Genomic DNA, 12,628 nt, shown 5'->3' with positions numbered 1-12,628 from the left:
CCAGGAGGGACAGAATGCTCTGCTCCTGGGCTTCCCTCTTAGTTTATGACTGCCATTATTTGTGCTGAAACACCTTTTTATCCATTAACCTGTTCAAAACAGAAGCCGACAATCATAAATTAAAAGTCCAGAAGCAGAGCATTTTGTCCCTCCTGGAGAGGGTCATGTTGGGAGGTATGCAGACCCTCCAACATGACCTCTTCCACCAGGTTCAAAATGCTCTGCTCCTGGACTTCCTTCTTAATTAGTGATTGCAGGCACCTGTGTTGAACTAGTTAATTGATGAGGAGTTTCAACAGAGGTGGCTGCAATCATACATTAAGAAGGAAGTCCAGAAACAGAGCAACGTGTTCCTGGTGGAAGGGGCCATGTTGGAGGGTCTGGGTCACGGCTTGGTGTGTAAGAATACCAAAAAAGTAACTGGTCCAATGTCCCAGGAAACCAATCCAGATAGCTGGGTAACGGGGCACTATGAACAGGTAACCTGGGTCATCCTTCCTGTGTCCCGATCAAAAACCTATGGTGAGCTGGCCCACTGGCTCTTGGAGATGATGTCCTCTTCAAGTGCCAGCAGAGGAGAAGCCCTGGCAATATCCCAGGTCCAGCCTGCGGTGTGAATGGGGTATATAAGGAGCCTAAAACTGTAATTCCAGCTGGTCTCTGTATGGACTCTGGCAATAACTTTTAGACAAGAGTTTTCCTTTGCTGGTAGGTAATGAGGAAAATAGGATTTGAATTACCTACCGGTAAATCCTTTTCTCGTAGTCCGTAGAGGATGCTGGGGTCCAATTTAGTACCATGGGGTATAGACAGGTCCTTTGGGAGCCACTGGCACTTTAAGAGTTTAATAGTGAGAGTGTGGGCTGGCTCCTCCCTCTATGCCCCTCCTACCAGACTCAGTCTAGAAACTGTGCCCGAGGAGACGGACATAAACAGATAGTGGTGAGATTCACAACAGCTCACAAATACAACAAAAGGAAAGCCAAACTAACCAACTTGGAACAATTCAGCAACGGCTGAACCAACAAACTGAACCAAGTATCAATGCAAGAATACGTAGCACTGGGCGGGCGGCCAGCATTCGCTATGGACTGCGAGAAAAGTATTTACCGGTAGGTAATTAAAATCCTATTTTCTCTTACGTCCTAGAGGATGCGGAGGTCCAATTTAGTAAGATGGGGATGTACCAAAGCTCCCAGTACGGGAGGGAGAGTGCTGAGGTTCCTGCAGAACTGATTAACCAAACTTAAGGTCTTCAGAGGCCAAAGTATCGAACTTGTAGAACTTAGTAAACGTGTTTGACCAAGTAGCCGAATAGCCGAGACACCCCGGGCAGCCGCCAGGAAGAACCCACTTTACAGGTAGAGTGGGCTTTAACAGATCTTGGACATACCAAACCTGCCGTAGAATAAGCATGCTGGATAGAAAGCCTGATCCAGCGAGAAATTGTCGGCTTAGAAGCAGGACACCCAATCCTGTTGGGATCATAACGGACAAACAGCGCGTCTTCCTGTGACGAGCAGTCCTCTTCACATATATCTTCAAAGCCCGCACGATATACAAGTACTTTGAGGGAATTGAGGTGTCAGTAGTCACTGGCAACACAATGGGTTGGTTGATAAGAAAAACCAACACAACCTTCGGAAGAAATTGCTGACGCGTTCTGAGTTCAGCTCTATCTTCGTGGAAAATCAAATAGGGGCTCTTGCGCGACAATGCCCCTACTTCAGACACACGGCTAACAGATGCCAATGCCAACAGTGTGACTGCCTTCCAAGTAAAAAACATTATGACCACCTCCCGTAAAGGTTCGAACCAATCCGATTGCAGGAACTGCAGCACCACATTAAGATCCCAAGGTGCCGTAGGAGGCACAAAAGGTGGTTGGATGTGCAGAACTCCTTTCAAGAATGTCTGAACCTCAGGGAGAGCAGCCAATTGTTTCTGAAAGAAAATGGACAAGGCCGAAATCTGGACCTAGATGGAGCCCAAGCGTAGTCCCACATCCACACCGGCTTGCAGAAAGAGGAGAAAACGTCCCAGTTGAAACTCCACCATAGGAAACTTCCTGGATTCACACCAAGATACATACTTTTTCCAAATTCGATGGTAATGCTGAGACGTTACCCCCTTCCTAGCTTGGATCAGAGTAGGCATGACCTTGTTCGGAATGCCCTTCCGAGCTAAGATCCGGCGTTCAACCTCCATGCCGTCAAACGTAGCCGCGGTAAGTCTTGATAGGTGAACTGCCCCTGTAGAAGGTCCGCACGAAGAGGAAGGGGCCTCGGATGCTCCAGCAGTAATGCCACATACCAACATACCAACCACTTCTTGACCAGTCCGGAGCAATAACGATCGCCGGAACACTTGTTCTTTGTAGTAGTGTGAGAATCCTTGGGATGAGTGAAAGTGGAGGGAACACGTACACTGACTGGAACACCCACGGAGTTACCAGGACGTCTACCGCCACTGCTTGTGGGTCTTGTCACCTGGAGCAGTACCTCCGAAGCTTCTTGTTGAGGCGAGAGGCCATCAAGTCTATCTGAGGTACACCCCATCGGCTCGTTATCTCTGCGAATACCTCGGGCGGAGGCCCCATTCTCCTGGATGGAGATCGTGTCTGCTGAGGAAGTCTGCTACCCAGTTGTCCACTCCTGGAATGAAGATTGCCAACAGTGCCAGCGTGTGCCTTTCTGCCCGGAGGAGGACTCTTGTTACCTCTGTTCTGCTCTTCGTTCCGCCCTGCTTGTTTATGTAGGACACCGCTGTGACGTTGTCCGACTGAACCTGAATGGCTCGATCTTGTAGAAGATGCGCCACTTGTAGAAGGCCTTTGTATATGGCCCTTAGTTCCAGAATGTTTATTGTAAAGACAGATTCCTGACCTGACCACTTTCCTTGGAAGTTTACCCTATGGGTGACTGCTCCCCAACCTCCAAGACTTCCATCTGTGGTTAGAAGAATCCAATTCTGAATCCCGAACCTGCGGTCCTCGTGTAGGTGAGAAGTTTGCAGCCACCAGAGGAGTGAAATTCTGGCTTTCGGCGACAGGCGTATCCGCTGATGCATGTGAAGTTGTGATCCCGACCACTTGGCCAGGAGATCCATCTGGAAGAACCTTGCATGGAATTTTCCTTACTGCATAGCCTCTTAGGAGGCTACCATCTTTCCCAGAAGGCGAATGCACTGATGAACCGATACCCGCGCTGGCTTCAAACATCCCGGACCTTTGATTCTACAGTGGTAGAAACACCCTCTGCACTTCCGTGTCGAGTATCACCCCAGGAAGGACAGACTCTGTGTTGGTTCCAAATGTAACTTCGGAAGGTTCAGGATCCACCCATGATCCCAGGGCAGTCGAATTGAGTGCAATACTCTGCAACAGCTTCTCTATGGAAGATGCCTATATCAGCAGATCGTCCAGATATGAAATTATGTTCACTCCGTTTCCGGAGGAGCATCATCTCCGCAATGACCTTGGTGAACACCCTCGGTGCTGTGGAGAGGCCAAATGGCAATGTCTGGAACTGATAGTGACCGTCCTGCAGTGCAAACCGTAGACAAGCCTGGTGAGGCGGCCAGATCGGAATGTGAAGGTACGCATCCTTGATATCTAGGGATACTAGGAATTCCCCCTCCTCCAGACCCGAGATAACCGCTCTCAGAGACTCCATCTTGAATTGGAAAACCCTCAAGTAGGGGTTCAATGACTTCAGGTTCAATATAGGCCTTACTGAACCATCCAGTTTCGGTACCACAATCAGGTTTGAGTAAAACCCCATGGGTTTAAGGTGGAACTGGAACAATGACATTTGTTCGTACCAAGTTTTGAATGGCTTCCTGCAGGATAGCAACTTCTGTCAGTGACACTGGTAAGCCCGATTTGAAGAATCTGTAAGGTGGGAGTTCCTGAAACTCCAGTCTGTAGCCATAGACAACAATGTCTGTCACCCAGGGGTCTAGGCATGATGATGCCCAGACGTGACTGAAATCATTCAGTCTCGCTCCCACCTGCCCAATTTCCAGGCTGGGAGGTCCACTGTCATGCTGAAGATGTGGAGGAAGCAGAACCTGGTTTCTATTCCTGGGAACCTGTTGGTGCAGGTTTTCTGGATTTTCCCCGACTTCCTCTAAAGAAGGTGGGGGTGGGGGTTTGGATTTGTTTAAATTTTGTGGTCCGAAAGGACTCCAGTGTAGAAGTAGGATAAGATTTCCTAGTTGGTGCTGCTGCGGAGGGAAGAAATGTCGACTTACCCGCAGTCGCCGTGGAAATCCACGCATCCAATGCATCCCCAAATAGTGCCTGACCTGTGAAGGGCAGGGTCTCCACACTTTTCTTGGATTCTGCATCCGCAGACCATTGGCGTAGCCAGAGTCCTCTGCGTGCCGATACGGCCATGGAAGTAGCCCTTGCATTAAGCAGGCCAATGTCCTTCATGGCCTCCACCATAAAACCACCTTTTTTGACAACCTAGATACAGAAGCGTCTACTATAGGTGGGTTTTCCCACTTCTTTCTATCCTCTTCAAAGAAAGTGAAATCAATGAGAATTCTTATAGGGATCTGGATTTTTTTTCTCTGACATTTCCCAGGATTTTTCAAACAAGGAGTTTAACTCCTTAGAAGCAGGGAAGGTAAGCGAGGATTTATTTACTGTAAAATAAGATTCCTCTATCTGCTCAGGTACCTTCTCAGAAATATGCAAAACATCCCTAATGGCTTCAATCATCAGTTGCACCCCTTTAGCAAGGGATGCATCTCCTCCTTGCATATCCCCATCACCGTCCCCTGTATCAGAGTCGGTATCAGTGTCAGCTTGCATTATCTGGGCAAGTGTACGTTTTTGCGGGTATGTAGGTGGAGGTTTAGACGAAGTAGTGGGTGCTGAATACTTCAAACCCTCTACAGATTTTCTCAAAAACTGCGTCTCATTCTCAGTATGCAACATCCTAGTTGCATTCTGGGATATCATTCCCCTAAAAGAATCCACCCATGGGGGTTCGGATTCAGATGGCTGAGACAGTATATTGCAGTCTTGAGTACATGGAATAGACTCCCAAGGAGAAGATAAACACTCTGCAGCACAGGACACAGAGTCCTTAGACATGGTAATGTGGATATACACTTACACACACACAGGAAAATGTCAGACAGTTTCCCCCAGAGCACCTTCAGAGAGTCACAGAGTATAAGGAGCCAGCCACACAGCACCCCTGTAGGCAGTTATCATGATAAAAGCCCGGCGCTGACTAACCAACCTTAATAGGTTAACTAGTACTACTATCACACTCCCCACTGTCTATAACACCCTGCTACCACAGAGTTATAGCTGGAGTTATGTGGAGGGCAGCTCTCCCTGTCAGCGTCTTCCTATGATCTGCAGGGAGAAAATGGCGCTGCTGAGTGCTGGATCCGCTCTGAGAGGAAGCCCCGCCCCTTGTAATAGCACGCAGCTTCCCGCACTAATTGTTTATACTGGCCTGAGGTTTCTTTGTGCTAACAGCGGGATTAGCCCCTGTTAGCTGCGTGATCAGTGTAGGGTGTATCCGCGCTGGCTCAGGACGCCCCTCAAAGCGCCTACACAGGGTGTTGCTGAGCCTTCCCGGAGCGCAGCCTGTCAGAGCTGCGCTGCCACCCTTGTGCCGCAATACCCACCGGCGACCCGCTAACTGGAATGCCGGCGCTGTACTCACCACTCTCTCTTTCTTCTGGCTCTATTAGGCGGTGGCGGCCGTGCTGCGGGAGTGAGAGGTCACCTCGTGGGCTTGCGATCAGCACCCTCAGGAGCTCAGTGTCCTGTCAGCGTAGAGAACCATTAACTCTTCAGGAAGTTGGTTCCTACTCCCCCCCCCCCCTAAGTCCCACAAAGCAGGGAGGCTGTTGCCAGCTGCCTTCCTGTACCTAACTAACTCTAGAAAACAACAAAACTAGAAAAACTCCTAGGAGCTCCCCTAGCTGTGATCGGCTCCTCTGGGCACATTTTCTAAACTGAGTCTGGTAGGAGGGGCATAGAGGGAGGAGCCAGCCCACACTACAAAACTCTTATAAGTGCCAGTGGCTTCCAAAGGACCCATCTATACCCCATGGTACTAAATTGGACCCCAGCATCCTCTAGAACGTAAGAGAAAATGGGGGTATCCAATTACCTGTGATGCCATTTTGGTAGATGAAAGTGGGCAGATATCGCGATTAATGACCAATGGTTATTATCACGGTATCCTATTACAGGCCATTTTCATCGGCCGAAAACGGCCCGCGATCGCATGAAAAACACATGGGATCGGGGATAAGTCCCAAATCCCATGTGTTAGCGCGGCTCCGGCAGCCCGCTTATAGCGGGTTATGCTTCAGGTGCCTGAGGCACCCTAAGCATAATCCGTGATAAGTGCAGGCATTGGTGAGAGGAGCCCGCCGCATCGCACCGAATAGATTAGCCCCGGCAATAAAATTACCCGTGGCCATTGACGGCGGGTAATTGGATACTCCCCAAAGTCTTAAATAATGTTTAATTATTAACAGATAAAGCATTTCTGGGTGCAAATAGAATAAAACTTACAAACAAAATATAAATTGATCTATAAGGATATTAAAGACATTCAATCACAGGAACTAAGTAAATAAAGGGTGTACGATGATATCCCGGCTGTCGGGATCCCGGTGCCCGGATCCCGATCACCAGAATGCTGCCAATGGGGCGAGTGCAAAATAGCCCCTTGCAGGCTCGATGCGGGCACGGTAGCACGCACGCACAACGCTATTTTAAATTGTGCACAGCTGTTTTTCCAGGAAGCATTCAATATCTCGGCTGTCTGGATCCTGACAACTATTCTCCCTCTTGGGGGTGTCCACAAAACCCTGGAGGGAGACTCCAGAGGTGTCGTGGACACCCAAAGAGGGAGATTGAATGTTTCCTGGAAAAACAGCAGAGCACAATTTAAAAAAATGTGGCCTGTTATGAGTCTGACATGGCATGCTGGGACATGTAGTTCCACCACAGAGACTGAGTAAATGGAGACTGGAAGCTCTATCGCAGAAGCAGGACAATATAATAATAATAGATATATTGATGCCCCACCTTATCGGGGACCTCTTTGGAGACCCCCCTCTGTATCCAGGACACACAGGTGATCTGACAGCTCATTGTGTAGGCGGTGCAGGCTGCTGTCTGTGCGGTCAGTATGGTGCAGACTTCCTGTCAGCAGCAATGGCAGCTCCCATCCCGCACACGTGTGTTCCTACGTCACTGTGTATCCGGCAACATGACTGACTGGCTGGCTGGCTGGCTGAGAGACCCCGCCCACTGTATACATCAACGATAGTACTTGTACTAGTAGTGTGCAGTGTGACTGTATCCGAGCGTCCCTAGGCCCGGCTCCCTGCCTAGGTGCCGGGACGGGGGAGTCACAGGCTGGAGGATGCACAGTACATGTTTTGTTAGTAAATAGTAGAAGTCTTTTATACACATACGTTTCCTATGAAGCTGCAATTATCAATGGCGAGAGCACGTTGGCAATATAAATGTTAGATACGTTATCTATACTATAACTAATACAATTATTTCCTACATTTAAATCACATTCTTTGCTTAGTTTGTATGTATTTTAAATGCATTAAGGCAAGGCTACTGGACTTAATGCAATATAGATAGATAGATAGATCGATTAATCTATAATATATAGTAATCTATTTTATATATATATATATATATTATTTATTTATATGTAGCTCAACCAATCTGTCTGTCTGTCTATCTACAGTATGTCTATTATAACTGACCTGTTTTCACAACCGTGATTGTTAAAACACATGGATCAGGGAACTTATCCCGTCCCCTGTGTGTTTTAACCCGACAGGTAATTTGACATAAAGTCATTGTTACATTGTTTTTTTAACTTTTCAAACAATGGGCCTCAGCTTCATTTGCAAATTTGTGAACCCGGTTATCGGGCAATTGCGCATGCACTGCAACCTCTTCGCACGTGCACGAAGGCCGAAATGCATTCACAATGCGATCGCAGGCCCTGCAAAGTGCGATCGCATAGCGATTGCCAGGTAGGGATCTTTTGTGGTAGGTTAAATGACATTTGTGGGGAGTGGTTGGGAAAACGCAGGAGTGTCGTGGCTGGTTTTGGGGGAGTGCATCTGACGTCAGCTGGGATTGCTGCATTTAAAAACATGGCGCTGCTGTGATTGCAGCCACGAATATTCTACATAGGCGTGGGTCAACCGGAATTGACGTGGTACTCAATTTCTGCGTATGCTTCGTAATTATGCAAATGCATATGCAAATTTGGGCGTCTTTTACCTTTCTGGATGGCTCTTCACATGTGTTTTTTATAGCAGTTCTGAGAAAATCGAAATTACTGTGTCAATAGCGATCCAAGCTGAATAAGGCCCAATATCCATTACTGTCTCAAGTACTAATAATAGTAACTATGTACAGTACAAGTCCTAATTACTTCCACTGGTTACATTAATTAGGAGACTTTACACTAGTGATATATCGGAATAGGTGAATGACGATCTTATTGATGCTCTGATACAGGAGCTAAATTGTCACTTTCATCTGAGAACCAGTTATTCAGGTTATCACATTCAGATAAACTGTTTAAGATATTTATTTTTTTGCATAATGTTCTATAGGGGTCAATCAGATGTGGTTGGAGTTGCTATCACCTCCTTGGAAGCAGCAGTGATAGGGCTGTATGGTAACGCAGCAGGAGGAGGCATCTATTACAAGCATACGCAGCATCGGATCTGTCACCTACCACTGGGCGACTTGTGGCTCCCATGGTGCCGCGCATGCTGCCCGTTGCAAGGGCCAGGAAATCTCTTTCCTACAACGGAGTTTCCTCGCCACTCCCACCCTCTAAACGGAGACGACAATCCATTTTCACAAACGGAGGCCGCCGCCGCTCTTTCCTCGCCCTTCAGATGGCAGCAGACTGTCAATCACTGACAGTCTGCTGTCGCCATACGTCCTATGTCGCAGGACTCCTTTGTGCGCATGCAGAGTACCGGAAATCTGTACTTTACACTGATGGGCGCAGCTCCAACCACATCTGAATCAGGCACTATGTTGTTATACCACTGCTTTATGTACCACCATATGTGATATATTTTGGGTGCTTACCTGTGATAATGGAATTGTTTTCCCTCATATTATTTTATATTATGAATAATTATAATATTTATTTACCTAGACATAAGCTATATTTTACCACTACACACACATTTAATAGAGACAAGAATGCACTGAAATCAATGGGGCAGATGCATTAACCTGGAGAAGGGATAAAGAAGTGATAAACCAGTGATAAGTGCAAGGTGATAAAGCCACCAGCCAATCATTACAGATTTGAAAAATGACAGTTAGGAGCTGATTGGCTGCTGCGTTAACACCTTCCACTTATCACTGCTTTATCACTTCTCCAGGCTTAATACATCTGCCCCATATTATCTTTCTCCAAGGATTGATACATCTCCCCCAATTTAAGGTAAAAAATGAGTTCACTTTAAACGGATGTACTGAAAAAACTTTATTGTTCTCCTCCAGAATGAACCCCCATATTATACTATGTATTCCCTTCCTAACCCTAAGCCTGTACACACTAGCCTGTCTACTCTAGGGAGGTGCACACAATGCCAAACCCCTTACATTGCATGTCTATTGTCTATGCTACTCCGACACACATTACATTGCACTGTGTTCCCAATCCCTGTAACAATGCACCTACACACATACACTGATGTCTCCTTGTCTACACTAATGCCTGCATATGTAATAATAGTCACCCACATTGTATTGTCTCACCTGTTGCCTATGCTAATCAAACACACATTAAACTATGGGATTGATGTATCAAGCAGTCAAAAGAGTAGAGCAGCATCAAATCACTTGCCACACCAGCGGTCAGGCTGCGTAACCTATGGTGTCATACAAGCTGGCAGCCACAGCTCCGGCCAAGAAACCAAGAAATCTTCCGAGAGAGATCCTGGCCTCAGCACCCCCCCCCAAAACGGAGGCGACACACCTCTTTTTTGGGAAACGATAGCCGTTGCCTCCCTCACCCTGCTCTCAAACAGCTGTAGACTGTCACTCACTTGACGTCTGCTGCCATAGTGTATACAACAATGCAGAACCCGTACTACACTAGAGTACTGTACCAAACATTGGTACAATGCAACGTGCTGCCCAGTTACATGAATCAGGTACCATACGCAGATAATACACATGGGGGGTCATTCCGAGTTGTTCGCTCGCAAGCTGCTTTTAGCAGCTTTGCACACGCTAAGCCGCCGCCTACTGGGAGTGAATCTTAGCTTATTAAAATTGCGAACGAAAGATTAGCAGAATTGCGAATAGATACTTCTTAGCAGTTTCTGAGTAGCTCCAGACAAACTCGGCATCTGCGATCAGTTCAGTGCTTGTCGTTCCTGGTTTGACATCACAAACACACCCAGCGTTCGCCCAGACACTCCTCCGTTTCTCCAGCCACTCCCGCGTTTTTCCCAGAAACGGCTGCGTTTTTTCACACACTCCCATAAAACGGCCAGTTTCCGCCCAGAAACACCCACTTCCTGTCAATCACATTACGATCACCAGAATGAAGAAAAAACCTCGTAATGCCGTGAGTAAAATTCCTAACTGCATAGCAAATTTACTTGGCGCAGTCGCACTGCGGACATTGCACATGCGCATTAGCGACTAATCGCTCCGTTGCGACAAAAAAATAACGAGCGTACAACTCGGAATGACCCCCATGACTCCTAACCCTGCTACATTTTTAGATGTAGCATAGTAATCATAAGATATCTGGATATTCCATCACAACAATATAATTACATACTTTGGAAGATAAGCATGAGACACCTAGGTATTTATAACAATTAAATGAAAAGTTTGGTGAATTATTGATTCTGAGGGGGTGATTCAGATCTGATCGCTGGGCTGCTAACTTTGTTGTCCTGCGTTCAGATAGTCACCGCCTCCAGGGCCGTGTAAGTGTGCGATCCCATGTGTATGCCGAGCTGCTAAGATCCACTTTGTGCAGTCTGTGCGCAGCCCAGGACTTACTCCTACATCAGGCTGACTGGGGCCGGAGCTGATGTCAGACACCCTCCCTGAAACGCTTGGGCACGCCTGCGTTTTTCCGAACACTCCCAGTCAACGGTCAATTACCACCCAAAAACGGCTTCATCCTGTCAATCAGCTTGCGAACACCCGTGCAAATGGAATTCTCGCACCATCCCATCGCTGACCGGCTATGCCCGTTGTTGTTGTCCGACGTGCGTGCACATTACGATGCATACGCATGCGCATTTAGTACATGATCGAAAATGGGGGAGGGACTGGTGCGGTGGTGCCACGGGTGGTTGTGGGGGTACTGCGGGGGGGGGGGGGCTGAGCCACTGTGGAGGGGGGGAGTGCCGCGAATGGGGCCCAGAGGTACTGCGTGTGGGGGAGGGGCGGGTAATGCTTCTCCTCCTGGAAGCAGCTAAGCTGCTGTCCTCCCTTTGGCAGTGGCTCTCCCGGAGACTCGCTCAGCGGCCAAGCAGCCAGTCACTATTGTTAGCGCTGGTGTCCCAATGTGCCGCATTACAGGGAAGAAGATGCACTCAATAAACTACAGCTCCCAGCAGGCCTTAGCGCCGGAATGCTTTGGTGCTAAGGGCTGCTGGGAGCTGTAGTTTATTTAATGCATCTACTTCCCGGTAATGCGGCGCGTTGGGACACCGGCGCTAACAATAGTGACTGGCTGGCAGAACTGACTGACTCACTGAATCAATGTAAAAGGTGAGAGTGCGGTGAAGGGTCAGTGCTGTGAAGTTAGACCTACTTCCAGTGAGTTAAAGACTCTGCTTCTTGGCTACAGGACACAATTAGCTCCTGAAGGTTTGATCACTAGGTACGCCTAGGGGCTCATTCCCAGAGCCGGCCGTCACCCCCCATGCAGAGCCAGAAGTCAGAAGACAGGTGAGTAGAAGAAGACAGAAGACTTCAGTGACGGCTTCAGAGGTACCGCTCAGCGGCCGCGCTGCGCGCCATGCTCCCACACTCAGCGGCACTACAGAGTGCAGGGCGCGGGGGAGGGCGCCCTGGGCAGCATATACACCTCTAAAAAAGTGACTGGCATGAGGGGACAAGGTGCCAAGCCACTGTCCTAACCCCCGCCAGTATAAAGGTTTTTAAAAATAGCGGGGCTGAAGCGCGCCATTATGGGGGTGGAGCTTAGTCCTCACAGCTCACATCAGCGCCATTTTCTCTTCACAGAAGCTGCAGAGACGCTGGTCCTTCCTCACACTGCTGTACAAGTAACAGAGTGCAAAACGGGGGGGGGGGGCACAGTGATTTTTGGTGCAATATAAGTTATTATAAAAGCACTGCAGGTCTGGGACATTCTGTAACTGTTTCAGAACCGGGTTTAAGCGCTGGGTGTGAGCTGGCAAACTCCCTCTGTGTCTCTCTGACAGGCTTTATTGTGGGTCTGTCCCCTATATGCCCAGTGTGTTTGTGGGTGTTTTGTGCATGTGTGTCGGTATGTCTGAGGCTGAGTGCTCTTCCCAGGAGGAGACTGTATTAGGCATACAAACGGCTGTGAGGGTGACCCTGTCGGCACCACCGACT

General features: G+C 48.2%; 1 protein-coding gene across 1 annotated transcript in view; it reads right to left on the bottom strand.

Moving 5' to 3' along the window:
• PWP1 (PWP1 homolog, endonuclein) overlaps positions 1-7,250 on the bottom strand; it is a 248,794-nt gene extending 241,544 nt beyond the window's left edge. Inside the window, exon 1 of the mRNA XM_063928458.1 lies at positions 7,076-7,250. Coding sequence (XP_063784528.1) covers positions 7,076-7,141 — 66 coding nt within the window. The 5' untranslated portion in view covers positions 7,142-7,250. The remainder of the gene's footprint in view (positions 1-7,075) is intronic.
• Between the last annotated feature and the right edge of the window lie 5,378 nt (positions 7,251-12,628).

Source organism: Pseudophryne corroboree, chromosome 6 (genome assembly GCF_028390025.1).
Source record: "Pseudophryne corroboree isolate aPseCor3 chromosome 6, aPseCor3.hap2, whole genome shotgun sequence".
In the NCBI taxonomy this organism is placed as follows: Eukaryota; Metazoa; Chordata; class Amphibia; order Anura; family Myobatrachidae; genus Pseudophryne; species Pseudophryne corroboree.
Note: the sequence above shows the minus strand (reverse complement) of the source record. Positions and strands in the feature narration are given on the sequence as shown.